Source organism: Amblyomma mixtum, chromosome 3 (assembly GCF_055824585.1).
Source record: "Amblyomma mixtum isolate Tamu chromosome 3, ASM5582458v1, whole genome shotgun sequence".
Classification (NCBI taxonomy): domain Eukaryota; kingdom Metazoa; phylum Arthropoda; class Arachnida; order Ixodida; family Ixodidae; genus Amblyomma; species Amblyomma mixtum.
This window is the reverse complement of record NC_143014.1, coordinates 399508866-399526092: the sequence shown is the minus strand read 5'-3', so window position 1 is coordinate 399526092 and position 17227 is coordinate 399508866. Positions and strand designations below refer to the sequence as shown.

At 45.6% G+C, this 17227-nt stretch overlaps 1 protein-coding gene and 1 pseudogene across 1 annotated transcript; one reads left to right on the top strand and one right to left on the bottom strand.

Moving 5' to 3' along the window:
* Nucleotides 1-10267: 10267 nt before the first annotated feature.
* LOC149357334 (uncharacterized) lies at nt 10268-10930 on the top strand. The gene has a single exon (XM_089576565.1). The coding sequence runs from the start codon at nt 10268-10270 to the stop codon at nt 10928-10930; it is 663 nt and encodes a 220-aa protein (XP_089432691.1).
* A 1215-nt stretch (nt 10931-12145) lies between these two features.
* Nucleotides 12146-15421, bottom strand: LOC149357333 (uncharacterized; annotated as a pseudogene).
* Between the last annotated feature and the right edge of the window lie 1806 nt (nt 15422-17227).

Genomic DNA, 17227 nt, shown 5'->3' with positions numbered 1-17227 from the left:
GAGCGCCTTCTCTCGGCAGCGGCGCAGCCGGCGTGTAATGCTGTACCTCCACTATCGATGGCACAAGCTGGGGCTCCGGCTCTCGGTCTGTCGTGACGTCACGCGGTCACGTGGTGGAGCGGCGCAGCAGGCGTGTAAGGCTGTACCTCCGCCATCGATGGCGCGAACTGGGGCCCCGTCTCTCGGTCTGTCGTGACGTCACACGGTCACGTGCCGCGCCGCTGTGTAAGGAGGCGCCACGACCATCGATTGCAGAAAAGTTCAAGCAGTATTTCTTTCGCAATAAAAACGACTGCGTGGATACCGTTCTGAAGCGAATGATGGTGTAGCCTTGCCTCTGGGATCTGCGTCCAAGAAACTGGGTCGACGCATCGCATTTTACTTGCTAAATCGGCCGGAGATGACAACACCTGTACTCTTCTTTTTTTCGTCCTTTTCTAGCTTTTAAAAAGTTCTGTTTAAACGAAAGTAGCGTCTGTGTCGTTACCGTTAGTATGCCGTAATCTATGGGCACATACCGACTTCAGTTTGTTCTCAGTGTCCATTTAATACACTCCCGTCTCTTCGCTATTTGAATCAACCCCCTCACCACTACGACAATCAGTGCCGAGTTTTGTTTTTTCCATGACACTATCTGAGAGATATGGGGAAGCTGACCGCAGCTTTACTCAGGCAACTCGTTTTCTGTGTAACTAGTTCGCATTAGAATATCCTGACCCGTCTAACAAGATAACGGCTGCGGTAGACCGTGTTGACCGTGTGTATCAGTCGTTATGCATGAAAACAGGCTTGTATAACCTTCTTTTAAGGCCTTCCTTAAACTGCATCAGTGGCTTCTGCCAGGATGTACATGGATGACACATCCTTTTACCGTTGTTTATTAAATGTCTTCTCTGGAGAAAGCAGGAAAGGCTGTTAAAAAATAAAAACGCATTGACGCCTTGTCTCGAGCTAATGCCAACGCGTATGGGCTCGAACAGTCGGTTTCCAAGAGGAGGAGGAGGAAAAGCTTTTATTCAACCAATGGTAAGTGGTCACCATCCTCTTCGGGCTCTTTCCTTACTCCTGGACTCCATTGGCTGTTGGTATCCTGCATGCCCGCTCGATCAGCCGTTGCGGGTCTTTTGGATCTGTTCTAGACAGAGCAGCCTTACAAGAGGAGGAAGTGAGGTGGAGGATGGGTGATCGGTTCCCCTGTAGGTCTAGGCTTTCCCATAGTGAGTAGAAGAGTGTGAGTGCAGGGCTATGGCTAGTTGGCACCATCGATCATAATGTGTGGGGAAGCGTTTGCAGTAAATGTTTGGGAAAGTGTGTCCGCAGATGGCGCCAGACTATGGCGTCTGCACTGTTGAGAGATATATGTGCGTATGCGCGTGCGTGTGTGGTTGTAAATCCCCGGCCAGATGTCGTGGCCTCTATCCCTGGTGCCCGGCGGGTCAGGTTTCGAGCGAGCGCGTGTGTGCGCTTGGTGCCAGGAGGGAAGCATGGTCTGGTGTCCAGACGATTCCAATGAGATGAAGTATGTGCGTTGGACATTGCTGGAGTATGTGTGCCAGGCCGCGCGTGAGTCGGTTATGACGATTCGGAATTCGAGGTCCTCATTCGCCAGGTGGACAGAGATGCAGCGGGTACCAGGAGATATAGGCGCCTCTTCTGTCCTGCTCGAGTGCGTGTATTTTGATCATGAAATTTGCTTGCCACCAGTCCAATTCGTGGACGCAATGCTCATAGCTTACGGTTTGCCTGGGCAGCTTACGTCTTGAGAAAAAACAGCGCTTGCAGACAAAGGACCAGAACAAGAAGGACACACAACTGCGCTGACTAACAACTTTTATTTCGGAAGGGGGCCGATCCACGCATTTTATACAGAACTAGAGGGAATGATGTGCACGCGCACAGATCAGCAAAGTGGGAGCATGGAAAGAGCCAACACATAGACCAACTATTCTTATCGTTACTGATAACCAACAACGCAGCCAAAAGAAGCGAGAATAGAAAAAAAAGAGAAAGAAACAACGGGGGAAATAAAGGCAGGGAGCGTAAAGAAACAATTCCAAAAAGTTCTAAAAAGATCCCAAAGAACCCAACAACCAACACGGCTAAACGAATGACGATGAAAGGTGACAAAGATGAAGGCATTAAAAACTGAACAGACAAGCATAAAAGGTGCAGGAAAAGCCTGCGGAAGATGTAAAAAATCGGCATGGCTAAAAGATTACGTAATTAAAAGCGTTAAAACAGATAAAGGTAAAAACCTGAGAAGCCGATGAGAATAAAAACAAGCAGGTAAAGGTGGTCACTACAAATGAAATTGAACAGACAACAGATCTCTAAAAACAAGCAATAAATCGTAAAAAACGTGTGGGCGATAAAACTTAAGGTGAGATAACAGAGAAGTTTTTACAGAAAAGTTTAAGATGGAAAACATCGCAAAAAGTGGGCGCCAACAAAACATCCCGGGATGAAACCAAAAGAATGCACTGAATCAAATCGAAGCAGAGAGGAATGAACACTCTTTGTCTAACAGCGCAACTGATGGTGTGCTAACGCACTCATCTTTTAGCTTGCTAATAGTGGCTGCTTCAATGATTTCTCGGGTCAGTTGATTTAAGTTTTTTGCCAGAATATCTGTTTCCTTGAAAGTGGGGGAGATGCGTCGGCAAGGACTGCAATCACGGCAGCGGATGGCCAAATTACCGGACCTTTTATCCTCAGCATTAGCTTTATGCTCTAGTAACCGCTTGTTGATACATCGGCCTGTTTGGCTGATGTACTTCCTGCCGCAGGATAAAGGGATCGAATAGACAACACCCGACGAGCATGCTACGAACGGATCCCGATGCTTAACTGTGCAGTCTGGGATTTTTTCCCCAGAGCCGTTGACCTTTCTGCAGAGTCTAGAAAGCCGGTGAGGAGCAGAGAAAATAACGTCTACCCCTGCCCTTTTCCAATTCTTTTTAGATTGTGGGACAGTTGGTGGATGTAGGGTATTACAGCTACCTTTTTATTTCGACTCTGCCCTTCCCTTGAGGTTAGGTTCTTTCTTTGCCTCGTTTTCAACATTTTTTGAGCAACTGAGGAGAGGAGTAAGGCCGGGTACCCAGAGCTGAGAAGCCTCTGCGCTTGGTTAAAGAAACTGCTCTCGAGATTGTGCTCGCAGGACTTAAGTAATGCGTTATTGAAGGTGGCCTGGATTATGTTTCGTTTGACCAATTTCGAATGCGCTGACTCATACGGTAAAAGTGCCTTATTGGCCCTTGGTTAGAAGATCCAGCGTGATCGGGTGAGAAGTGCAGCTTAAGTTCAAGAAAGCGAAGACAGCTATTTTCCGGAACTTCATGCGTTAAAATGAGGGGATGAAAAGACTCTCTAAAAATGGCTAATACCTTGGAAACTTCAGTCATGAAAGCATTGCCTGGACAGTCGAGAAAAATTAGACAATCATCGACATATCTGAATATCTTTAGTACCGGTGAATTTGCGATCTTTCTGCTTACTTCTCTGTCACGCATGGCCAAGAAGAGGTCGCTCAGGATAGGGGCGATGCACGACCCAATACATATGCCCTGCGTCTGTATAAAAAGAGATCCATTCCACTCAGCATAAGTAGACCTGAGATATACAGACAATAATTCTAAAAAGCCACTAGCAGAAACGCCACATGCATTTTGAAAAGCTAGAGCTCCGTGCTTGTCGATGCAATCATTTACACAATGGAGCAGATCGTCATGCGGAATGGAATAGTAGAGGTCTTTCACGTCAACGGGGAAACCTAGGTAGGCCCTGCTTCTATATTCTCGCAAGAAGTGAATGATATCATTTGAGTTTTTTACTAGGAACGGGTCTTCTACTGCGAGAACGCTGAGATTGGCTTGAAGAAAGTTAGCAACCAATTTTTGCCAAGTGTCATTCTCTGAAACGATTACACGAAGCGGGGCACTCGAGTTTTTGTGTTTTTGCAGTAAAAGATAAGCTGAGGGACATTTTTCTGCTATCTGTTATCGAGCGGGAAAGTTTATCGAGGTTCAACCGTTTGCACAACTTTCTTGCTGTGCTCTTATCTTTTGTCAAGGCAACGTTATGACATTTGTCAAAGCAGGAATTGAGTGCGGACGATGCTTTTTCACAATAGACATCCTTCGGCAGTAAAACAAAACCCCTTTCCTTGTCCGCGGTTAGCAGGGACAAGTTGTTGTTTTTCAAGTAAGCGACAGGCTTCCCAGTAAGGGGCTTTTTGCTGGTACGACTGTGGCGGTTAAGTACGTCAACGCCTTCGGAGACGCAACGATCTATGTAAGCTGCAGGGGCTGACCTTGAGACTTGCCTGACCATGGTCAGTAATTCTGGGGCTGAGGGGCTTGGTTCGATGGCGAACTTGGGCCCACACTGGAGCAACTGCTGTATTTCCTTGGGAATGTTGTTGGCGCCTCCTAAAAGAGGAAGACGATTGCAGGCCGGTGCTTGCTTCTTTGGAACTAACGACCGGAGACTTGGGAGCGCACGCTGCCACAAGAACTCAGTGGTGCTATCGATTATGCGCGAAAACTCGCGCCACTTCCTCCACGAGATGGGTGTTGACGGAGGCGCAAGCAGAAGTTGAAGATTTTGCCGGAGCAGACGGGCTTGGTGCCTCCATTCGGAGCGCAAAATCTTGCAAATCCGGTTTCCATGGCCGGCCGAGGGTCGAAGACCGCCGAACAGGCTCAGAACATCAGGCGGTAAGATTTGGTGTCGCAAGCAAAAAAAAAAAATGCATGTGGCTTTTCGAAATGCATGTGGCGTTTCTGCTAGTGGCTTTTTAGAATTATTGTCTGTATATCTCAGGTCTACTTATGCTGAGTGGAATGGATCTCTTTTTATACAGAAGCAGGGCATATGTATTGGGTCGTGCATCGCCCCTATCCTGAGCGACCTCTTCTTGGCCGTGCATGACAGAGAAGTAAGCAGAAAGATCGCAAATTCACCGGTACTAAAGATATTCAGATATGTAGGTGATTATCTAATTTTTCTCGACTGTCCAGGCAATGCTTTCATGACTGAAGTTTCCAAGGTACTAGCCATTTTTAGAGAGTCTTTTCATCCCCTCGTTTTAACGCATGAAGTTCCGGAAAATAGCTGTCTTCGCTTTCTTGAACTTAAGCTGCACTTCTCTCCCGATCACGTATGCTGGATCTTCTAACCAAGGGCCAATAAGGCACTTTTACCGTATGAGTCAGCGCATTCGAAATTGGTCAAACGAAACATAATCCAGGCCACCTTCAATAACGCATTACTCAAGTCCTGCGAGCACCGTCTCGAGAGCACTTTCTTTAACCAAGCCCAGAGGCTTCTCAGCTCTGGGTACCCGGCCTTACTCCTCTCCTCAGTCGCTCAAAAAATGTTGAAAACGAGGCAAGGAAAGAACCTAACCTCAAGGGAAGGGCAGAGTCGAAATAAAAAGGTAGCTGTAATACCCTACATCCACCAACTGTCCAACAATCTAAAAAGAATTGGAAAAGGGCAGGGGTAGACGTTATTTTCTCTGCTCCTCACCGGCTCTCTAGACTCTGCAGAAAGGTCAACGGCTCTGGGGAAAAAATCCCAGACTGCACAGTTAAGCATCGGGATCCGTTCGTAGCATGCTCGTCGGGTGTTGTCTATTGGATCCCTTTACCCTGCGGCAGGAAATACATCGGCCAAACAGGCCGATGTATCAACAAGCGGTTACTAGAGCATAAAGCTAATGCTGAGGATAAAAGGTCCGGTAATTTGGCCATCCATTGCCGTGATTGCAGTCCTTGCCGACGCATCTCCCCCACTTTCAAGGAAACAGATATTCTGGCAAAAAACTTAAATCAACTGACCCGAGAAATCATTGAAGCAGCCACTATTAGCAAGCTAAAAGATGAGTGCGTTAGCACATCATCAGTTGCGCTGTTAGACAAAGAGTGTTCATTCCTCTCTGCTTCGATTTGATTCAGTGCATTCTTTTGGTTTCATCCCGTGATGTTTTGTTGGCGCCCACTTTTTGCGATGTTTTCCATCTTAAACTTTTCTGTCAAAACTTCTCTGTTATCTCACCTTAGGTTTTATCGCCCACACGTTTTTTACGATTTATTGCTTGTTTTTAGAGATCTGGTGTCTGTTCAGTTTCATTTTTTAGTGACCACCTTTCCTGCTTGTTTTTATTCTCATTGGCTTCTCAGGTTTTTACCTTTATCTGTTTTAACGCTTTTAATTCCGTAATCTTTTAGCCATGTCGATTTTTTACATCTTCCGCAGGCTTTTCCTGCACCTTTTATGCTTGTCTGTTCAGTTTTTAACGCCTTCATCTTTGTCACCTTTCATCGTCATTCGTTTAGCCATGTTGGTTGTTGGCTTCTTCGGTATCTTTTTAGAACTTTTTGGAATCGTTTCTTTACGCTCCCTGCCTTTCTTTCCCCCGTTGTTTCTTTCTCTTTTTTTTCGTTTTTCTATTCTCGCTTGTTTTGGCTGCGTTGTTGGTTATCAGTGACGATAAGAATAGTTGGTCTATGTGTTGGCTCTTTCCATGCTCCCACTTTGCTGATCTGCGCGCGTGCGCATCATTCCCTATAGTTCTGTATAAAATGCGCGGATCGGCCCCCTTCCGAAATAAAAGTTGTTAGTCAGCGCAGTTGTGTGTCCTTCTTGTTCTGGTCCTTTGTCTGCAAGCGCTGTTTTTTCTCAAGATGTACCCCAACCAACTCGCCCAGCAACACACCTTGCTCAGCTTACGTCGTTCGTGTAAAGGATATACGGATCTTCCTCAAAATTTGGCTCGAGCACCTCAAATCGGGCTTACCTCTTTCGCGCATTGTGTTCGGGGGGGCATTTTTCTTGGTATCAAGGAGCAGCAAAGGCCCGAAAGCTGGTTCCATTTTTGTCTTTGCTTTGCAATTACACCACTTGTACATTTCAGATTCTTGGGGCGAGGTTTTCTCTTTAGATGCTTTCAAGCGTATCTAAAAAAAAATTCGCAGTGGTTTAGCTCTGGTTAAACCTGGAGGATTTTGAAAGCAACGAGGAGAGAGAGAGAGGCGATGGACAGCGCGCGGCAGTGGCGGCGGCGCCGGCACGCTAGCTATGCGCCGCTACTGCGCATGTGCAAATGGCGAGCGCTGCTGCTGCACCTCTGAGTCACCCGCGCGGCGGCGGCGGCGGCGGCGCGCCAGCTGTGCGCCGTGTGACGTCACTGCTCCTCGTCCATGCGCAGTATGGCTTTTCGTCAGCTCCGCGAAATGGCTCGGCGACACGCAAAGTGTTGCTTTCGAAACAAAAACATTTCCCTCTTGATCCTCATAAAATATTGCTGCTTCTGTTGAAAATGAAGACGGTGTTCATATAGCATATTATTTCTGTAAGGTTTCATTTAGCATGGAAAAGCCGAAATGCAGTTTGCCATTCTGATGTTGACGCGAGAGATGCAGACGAACATTTTGGTGTATTTTTGTGCCAAACTATAGGGCTTCTCAAGTCTCAGTTTATGATTTCTAATCACGATATACCGTACATGTTACATATATTGAACAGAAGGTGGTCCCACAGGTTGCACTAACAGGCGGACCAACGCATAAAAAATCCCGTAATCCTTTCGCAACTGCTACAATGAACAAATATTAGCAAAAAAAGGAGAGTAAGCAATATAACAAAATTTTGGAACAATGAAACACATGATTGCTGTATCGCCGGCTTGACTTGCCGGGGCACCAGAGGGCAGGTCGCGAGCCCGATAACTCATATTCCTCTTCAAGTAAGCAATATAACAAAATTTTGCAACAATGAAGCACGTGATTGCTATATCGCCGGCTTGGCCGGAGCGGGACCCGATTAACATTGCATTGCGCCGCCATGATGCCTCCCTCTACTTTAATAACCATAAAGTAGAGTAGTATTATACAACTCATGGGGTCGAAATATAAGGTATAAAATACAAATAATATTTGTACAGCAGTGAACAGCAAATACATATAAAAAGTAAAAAAAGAAATAGGACAACAGTTATAACTTACACATCATTCACAATCATGTGGTATCAGATATCACATAAGCTTTATTTTCCATCATTGACGGGAGAGACGAACTAAAAGCTGCAACCGCAGCTTGACTGGTCCTCTCCCCCGTACATGAAAACGATAGGTAGCACTTGACAGCATAACTTATGCAAGAAAAACATCAAAAGCACAAACTAGTTGACGTGGTAGGTGTACGGTGCTGGAAATGATTAGGTTGGGGCGACCTAAAAGGAAATAAAAATAAGCCCCTTGCCTGCAAACGGCGCTGGCAGTGAAAATACATGGAAATCAAACCTTATGCTCTGTGGTAGTTTGAAGCACTATGAAATTCTCGCACATCTGAAATTGCAGCCCAATTACATTCGAACACTGTCCGAGATAGAAATACATCACACGTGAGATGACAGTGAAAAATCAGTTTATTAATTATACAAGACTAATACTGTTAATCACAGATAATCACTGAAGACTAATCACAGATAACACGCAAAAAAAAGAAAAAAATATTGTCAGGAATCATTATATTGTAAGGTATTGGACGAGTGTATTTTTAGGGCATGGAGCAATCCTCCATGCCCTACCGGATAATGTGTGCCATAATAACGGCTCGTTATATGTTCTGGACTGATATTCCTGCGAACATGGCCGTTTATGTGCTTGAAAAGTTAGTCATGCGTACCTTATAGTGTAAATGCAATTGAGAAAGTGACAAATTTTAAGCACTTGTATTCCTACCAGTTACCTGTGAACCGGTTAAACTGTTATGAATCGACGTGTGCGCATTTTGTTATATTCAAATAAAGAAAAACACAAACCAACCTTTGATGGTCGAGTAGTTAAGGCGATGGACGAGAAATTTCTTGTCTACCAGCCTAGGTCCCTGCCATACAGCGTTTTTCTTCTTTTTCATGTTTGCTTTCGCCGGAAGGAAGGGAGCGGATTTATGGGTCGGAAAGTTGACGTATTTATTGATTCATGAGACAGCGTAAAAGGCACAAGCGGAAAGGGAGACACACACAAATAGCATTCGGTCGGCATAGAAGCGGAGTGCTTTTTATCATTGTCTTTTTGTTTGTTTTCGTTTCGCCGTGAGGAGCACAGGTAATGACGTTTTTTTTTTTCGGGGGAGGGAGTGGGGCCGTAGGCTGTCTCACTGAGGGATTGTGCAGTTATACATCTCTTGATGAGTTGGCTCTGCTACAGCTGTTACAAACAAGTTCATTTGCCAGGGAATGCTATTCCGCTCATTCAGGCTAGTTAAATTAAGGCACTGTCTCGCTGCTGCAGCCGCGCTATAATAAAGAATATTAAAATTATTTATCTTTGCAGAAAACGTCTCAACCACATCACTGACGTTACTTCCAGCTGCTTCTCTGTCAAGCATCCATCCTCAGCAACCAGCAGCTAACCTCGCAGTCAAATGTTGTGTATATGTACAGCAAGAGCTATTGAAATATGCAACTAAAATGGAATTGATTGAGGAATTGCAGATGAGAGCTCAAAAAGGCATTGTGTTTTGTACCTGCTGTTAAGTACTCCCCTATTACTTGTTGGTATAATTTTATTTCGCATGTTTAGTTTTGCTATGAATAATTTCATATAAATCTGGCTTCACTTTTTACACCAAACCTTGCTATCGTATAAAAACTTTTAGCAAAATGCAGCCTACCATATTTCCTTTAAATTGCTTCGTTTCATACTACGACCATACGTATTCCATGGGACCAGCAGTTGAGGCAGCAAATCGTTATCAAGCAAGGGCTGCAGATCTTGTAACTACGTGTCAGCAATTACAGCAAGAAAATGAAAAGCTGAGACAGAATACCAGTTTTATTGAAGAAGAAATAGCAAAGCTGCGTTCTTTGCTCCACAAAGAAAAGGCTGAAAGTGCTAGGGAGAAGCAGATAACCAAGCAAGGCTCTCTTATTGAAGACTTGGTCAAGGATGAGAAGCAGCTCAGGTTTTATACTGGCTTCTCCTCACTGAAGCGCTTTGAATGCTTCGCTGCATTTATCAGTTCCAAGCACAGAACAACAGAATCGCTAGTTGGCCGAAGACCATTGCTTTGTGTGAGAGAGCAACTCATTATTTGTTTGTGCAGGTTAAAAGTGGCTCTTCTAGAGCAGGACATAGCACACCGTTCTGCCATAAGCACATAATTGGTAAGCAGCATATTCTCCTACAGGGTAGACTTCCTCAGTGATGTCTTAGTTCAGATCCCAATGTGGCCATCACGTGAACCTTTGTCATCAAACATGCCGCAGTCTTTCAGGGCTCTCTACCCTTCAACCCCTGTTCTACTGGACTGTACAGAAATTTTGATTGAGACCCTATTTGAGCACACTGTGAACAGTGACACCTTTAGTGCCTACACAAGCCACAATAGGGCAAAAGGCCTGCTGGGGATAACACCCAATAGATTTATCTCCTTTGTCTCTGACCTGTCTCCTGGCAGAATATCAAAGAGGTTAAAAAAAAGTGGGTTATACAATCTCCTTGGACCAGGAGATAGCTTGATGGCAGACAGAGGGTTTCTGATCAGTGATGATCTTATTGAAATTGGTGTTAACTTAAATGTGCTACCCATGCTAAATGGAAAGCAGCAGTTGTCAGCCGCTGAAGAGACCAAAACAAGGAAGATTGCTAATCTGAGAGTACACGTTGAACGTGTCTTCAGAGAAGTAAAGAAGTTTCGCATGCTCAAGAGCATTTTCCCCAATGTTATGGCTCATAAATTGAACGAATTGTGGAAGATTTACTGTTATCTAAACAATCTCACTAATGAGTATTTACTTCCTGCACAACCTGCACTAATGAGCCTTCCTGCACTGATGAGCCTTTACTTCCTTTCTCAACCTGCACACTTTATTGTGCAAGTGGTTTTGTGCACTACTGAAACAATATGCAGAGAATATTAAAATGAAGCACAAGTGGGTCCAGGTGATGGGCACTGCAGTGAAGTAATTGTTAACACTAAGTTGAACAAGGAATGTGAGCACTAAAAACAACTGCTACATTGAGCACGCAATTTGATGAAAGCTGTACATTTCTCACAGCTCTAAAATGACTAGCAAAGAAAATTGCACGCTATTTTGTGCGTCATAAAAACATGTACTGCAGTGCAGCACTTGTTCCCAACAGTAGGCTGGAAAGAGCAAGCGGTCTGAACAATTAATATAAATGACGTATTGCATGAATATTGCCAATATTTGGTAACAGCTTTACTCCAATTATAGCTCTGAAATGAATAAAAAGCAAATTGCCCCATCAAGTGCTTTTGTACTTTACTTGAAACAATATGCACAAAATATTAAAATAAAGCACAAGGAGGTAGAAGTGAAGGACATTGCAATGAAATAATTCTTGACACTATGTGTTGGACACAAACAAGTAATCTGAGCAGTGAAAAGCACTGCTACCTTGAGCATGTGATTTGATGAAAGTTGTATGTTTATCACAGCTCTAGAACGATTAGCAAAAAGAAATTGCACTTTTTGTGTACATTGTTATAGAAGTGTTTCTGTACCGCACTGAAAAAGATATCCAACAAAAACACAGTATGGTACAAGTGGACAACATTACTATGAAAAAATTGTCAAAAACAGATTTTCTAAATGAATGACACAGGCAAAAATTTTCAACGTTAGTATATTACCTCTGCGTGGCAAAAAACAAAATGCATGCGCTACTCTTGTCTTATTCCAATGCTGATTACTGCAAAAATACAGTCACGTGGCTGTTTACATGGTTTAATCAGAAAAAGGATCGAAATCCACAGACCTTTCAATAAAAACTGCTCACCACCACAGCGAAACAGTCACTGTGCACGTGCATTAGGGAAGCACTGTGATCTACATTTGTTAAAAACACTCCTGCTGTGAGATGTGAGCGCATGTTAAAGAAACCATAGTTAGCCTGAATTAATCTGGAGCCCTTTACTACGCGGTCCCTCAGAACCAATATTCCCACTTTAGGACCATTAAACGCAACTGTTTGCAATTTTCTTCCCATGTTTTCGAACAGGTCGAGAAGTACATATTGTGGGAATGAGGAGGCTAATGAGTTAATGAAAACAAAGGCTACACTGTGTGCACTTTGTGGTGATTTCGGACTGGAAGAGCTTGGCACACAGCTTAGTCTGTGTAAAACTGCAGGAGTCGGGGCACCATTTTGTTGGTCCAGAGCAAACTGTCAAACTGAATTCTCTGGACTGTACATTCAACGCCATTATCGACCAAGAAGTCGCACCAGGAAAGTCCCGTCAGCGCCATTTGTCCTTGTGTCTGATAATAGTACTTGTACGAGTTACGAAGAAATCCATCTTTCAGGTATGATGTAGTTTTAATGGTATCGCTGAGAAGTTCTCCTCTGTCTCTAGCAGCTGAAAGGGTCTTCCAGAAGGCCAAAGTTGTCACCATATTTCACTACTCTGTCGGGTGTGGCACCAAGTACTGCTACACCAGGGTTGACGCGTCAGACCGAAATGGTACACTTCAATCGACACGCCCTTCTCAACATACCGCTGCACAGCACTCTCCTCATTAAGCAAGCCGTCCCTCATATACTTGGTTTGCAAAGTACTTGACCCCAACACTCGCTTCAAAAACTTTTCATCCGCTGGCTTCTGGCGGCTAACAATGTCGCCAAAGTTGGACGCAGCCAGGCGCTTTGCTCTTTCAAAGGACCATCTTGCAGAGCTGCTCTGGTCTCTTGTGCTTTCTTCAAGTGCCCAAGCCTCTTCGAACGCGACAGCGCAGTCTTCAAAATCGTAGCCTGCTGTCACATTCTCGCTCCAAAGCATCTTGGTGGGGAGTCTCAGCGTTAGCTTTGCTGACACTGCGTCCTGATGGATGACTGGCAGGGCCACTGGAAGGAAAAAGTTATCCCGCAACGTATCACGCAGCATAGGATTCATGTCTTCCTCGCGCAGTTTTTTATGCAGACCTCGTATGTCTTCTTCAGTTAACTTAATGCGTGCATTTTCTCTTGCACACTTGCTCTGTTTTGCTTTGTTGGGCACATGCTTCACAAAGTTCAAATCCAAAAACTTTAACTTGTGCATGTTTGCATGCTTTGTCCCAGTCGCCCAGGCTCTTGGCTTTCCAGTACACGAAACAGTGTCCTGAATATAGGCCTGTCCAGAGCGCTTCATGTCCAGGACAAACCACAATAGGGCTGCCACATGTTTGCAGACTCCTGATGCTCCGGCGCGGCAGTCGCAACAACCTTTCCTCACGAGCCCGTCGGATGAAATTGCGGCAGCGAGCTTGTACCGTCTCAACACAGAAAATGATGCCTCAACAGTAGCCTTCAGGTACACCTCCCCACCAGCTTTGCAGAGCAGTGCTTCATGAACCTTCTCAGCCTTGAACATCCTATAGCTGGGAACACAATGCTCGGAAGCAGATCGAGCCCTCTCGTGCTGCAAAATTGAGTCCTCTGAAAAACTTCTGTGGAGGCCTCTCAGTTGCTTGGTCCATGGTCCTTTTGGGAGACTCCGTGAAAGCGACTGAACGTTTTCCGCGACTTGCAGTGGTGCCTGGAACATAGATAAATCAATAGGTGATACTTTTAGCTGTAAGCATGTGATATATGTAAAATTGCATATGAAGATTTTTGCAACTAAAACAAGTCACTGATGAGCAACAAGAATTCCTCGTGTGCTGACATTGCCAAAGCTCTACAATAGGAGGCAGCAATATGTGTACTCCAGACAATCAGTGAAGAAATCCTACATGCTGCTGAAAACCTGCTAGGTTAACACAAAATTTCGTCAGTAGTTCACTTGCTTTCAGTGCTTCTGCGCATGCAAAGAAACATTTTCTTTCACTACTCTGCACACAACAAGCGCGAAAAAAACTATGTGTACATTTACGGAACGAACAGTTTAACAATTTAATATTGTTCTTCGTAATGAAAGTAACTTTTAAAGTTGTTGCAAAGCTGACCAGTCTGTACATTTTCATTGAACATTGATCTCTGCCCTCATTCTCGGTTTGAAAGTCGACATGGTACTCGGCTTACGATAGCATTTCACGAGTCACCCCTTCGATAGTGACACTTCTGATTTGTCAAGCATCGAGCTTATAATCGCAGCGCGATATCGCGAACATGGACAGAAGCCCGCCGAGTATTTGGATGTTCGGAAAATGTCCAGCCAACCAGCCCAACTTTCCCCTTTCATCGTACATAAGATGCACAGGGTTCATGCTGGTTTTTAGCCATAAAATTAAAAGATTTTCAAGGACTTCCAAGGACCCCCGACTATTTCTTTCAAAGACTCAGCAACACAGCATTTTATTAGAGAACCTTTTCTTACATCTCACGTATCTAGCATTTATTGCACAAGATACTTTCAACTTAAAAAATAAACCTCTCTTCTGGGCCGTTTACCAAAAAAAGAGTTGCTAGTAAGAGCGGTAACTACGATACCAATAAATTTCTTCCGTTTCTACTCACAGCTGCACCTCACATCTGTCCTGCGTCTGCAAGCTTCGCTGTTGAAAGCGTCGTGGAACTTGACCACATCTTTATTTTATTATAAGCTGATGGATTTGACATCTAGCCGTACCAAAAGAAGACCTTTAATTCAGCTCTGGCCGCTTTAGACGCGCCGTTGGCTGCGGTTTCGGTGTGAAACAGGCTAGGCCTATCAACGACTATGGCGGTAAAGCAGCAGCGTAGTCCGTCGCCAGGCGTGCCAGCACGCGGCATCATTGCGAAATGATTGGCATCTGAGCCAGCATGCTCAGTCTTTGCTAGAAATCATTCTAATAACAAAGCTGTTTCGAATTTTCTGGTGCGAACTTTACGTATGTATAGCGAGCCAAGCGGTGCTCGATCACTGTTGCCCGCATGAAAAATTTTCTGCATGGTAGCACAGCTGTGGGCGACGCTGAAGCCCCTACAACTTTGCTTTTCTATGGTGGACAGGAAAATTTACAGAGTGACTTTAGGTGAATCCTGCGTTGCGTTAGCAGAGCGATGCATGCGTGCTTCCTGTGGGCCGGTGAACCGCTTGCGTCGCAACTGTGTAGGCTTCCTACGCTTACGGCGCACCAGGGTCTGTGCCCGAACCGCGTTCGCACTGTCTTTTCGCTTCGCGTCCAAACCTTGCTCTTGGGGAAGGTTACGGGGTGACGGTAGCCATGCGCGGCGTCGGTCTGCGTTTACGCAGAGCTCTTGCCGAAGGAACGGCAATCAAAGCCGCAAAGGTGGAGCTCCGGTAAAGTTATCTCCAACAAGATAATTAACAAAACTTAAAGGATACTAGCGTTTTTCCACGGCCGCCTCCCTGAGGCGGCCGTGGAAGCGGCGAGGGCTTTACGTAAACATGCTATGGGCGAACGCCGGTCTTAGCGTCTACTTACCGTGCTCGGCTGGTGATCCATGGCCGCGGAACGCAACATCCAACTGTGTCATACGATGCAAAAGAACAGCAGATACAAGAGAAATACCAAAAACAGCGATGGCGACGAGCTAGCAGATAAAGGCTTTCCGGTGGTCAGGCGCAGTCGGACAGACGGACGAAAAGACGCGAGCGTGGCATAGAGCGTGGCGCCGCGGGCGCCGCGGCGCTCCTTTTTCCCAGAGTGCTTTGCGTGGCTGCCTGGTGGCGCGGCGGAATTTGTGAAAAGGTGCAACACTTGGCGCCATTTGCGCACTTTCCAGCGCAGACAGCTTCGCATGGGTAAACCTAGGCGCTCGATTTTTTGTCTCAATAAAAAAGTATGCCAGGTTGCAAAAAAAGTGGGGCTGATCCAAGTCGCGAACCGGTTCGGAACGGTTCTGTTGAATTCTTGCGGTTCGGGTTCAGTTCCAATATTGCGACAAAAATATGTGTTCGTTTAGTTCCTGTTCTAGGTGAAAATTCGGGTTCGGTTCCTGTTTCGGGTTGAGGTTCGGTTTCGGTTCGACACCCTGAGCAACGCGCTCGTTTTTCGCCTCTGCCAGTCCGCGGGCTTCTTGGGGCTGCGAGTAAGGCAGCAGACGACAGCTGCCCGGAAAGTGAAGCGCCGCGATGGCAGCCATATTGAGTTAGACTCTGTGTGAATTCTGAGTACTTTTCTTGTTTTTGGAGGACAATATCGTGCGTTTAACCTTTAAATGATCTCCATAGTTTCTCTTTGAGCCATCTTAAAACTTTTTCGCCTTGCATCTTCATTTTATTTTCTTGAAATCCACTACACACGGACGCGCGTTCGGAGCTGCGAGCGCGTACTCTTTGCTCCTGTCGCCAAGAGGTTCTTGTTCGCTTGTTTTGCGATACTGTCTGCACGCTTACCTGAAAGCATCGCAGGTGAACCACTCGTAGTCTGGATCAGCTAGCGCTTGGTGCAAACGTTTCCCAGAAAGCTTTCTTCTCTCTGCCTATCCTATCCGCAACGAGCAGTAGCAGCGAGCATACCCCGAAGCTGAGTTCTGTAATGCACCTACGCTAAGCTGACAGTATGGTCTTCAAATCGACTCAGTGATGGTGATCGAATGCACGGCGTTGCTTCTGCGTCATGATGGCCATGGCTTGCGTCGTCTGCTAGCAGATGACAGCTTTCTGGTACGATAACCGAGGGTGAGCTCGGCTCTGGCGCCGAGTCCGCAAGCAGCCTATGGCAAGTAGGTCATGTGACCATGACACTGTTTCCTGTCAGAGTGGAAGCCGAGAACTGTCAGCAAGTAGTCCGGGACTGGAAAATTGGATATGCCCACTCACTGATGTGTCGTGCGCCATGAAAGGAGACCGGCCGTGCTCAATATAGAAGCCGTACAGGCAGAAGAAAATTCAGTATTCCGATCCAGGAGCCCTCGCGTTGTACAAGGCCGGTCAATAGAGAGAGAATGTAGCGAGGAAAGCCGAGCGAACATCGGAGGCTCCCGAAAAGCGAGAATGACGCGCTAAGCGGCGACGCCAAACTGCAGAGCGAAAGAAGCGACGCATTGCCGCTGAGGTACAACCAATGGAAGGAGACAGTCAAACAGAGGGTGGAAAAGTGAAGGTGCGGCGCGTCACTGTTTCGCTACGTATATCCTGGGCTAGCAGAGCTAACACACTGCCAATTTTTTTCTTCTAAGATATTCAGTCACCAACTCGCCCAGCAACAAACTTTGATGCAAGCCTAGGCTAATCATCAAGCTTCAGATTATTGCATTCGAAGTTGTTCTAAATTTTAGCAAGCGTTTCCTCCTTAAAAATAGCGTCCGGATTGTCACCATTATCG

Bases quoted from the DNA above. Each gene is read 5' to 3' on its own strand.
- LOC149357334 (XM_089576565.1), top strand. From the start codon at position 10,268: ATGCCGCAGTCTTTCAGGGCTCTCTACCCTTCAACCCCTGTTCTACTG.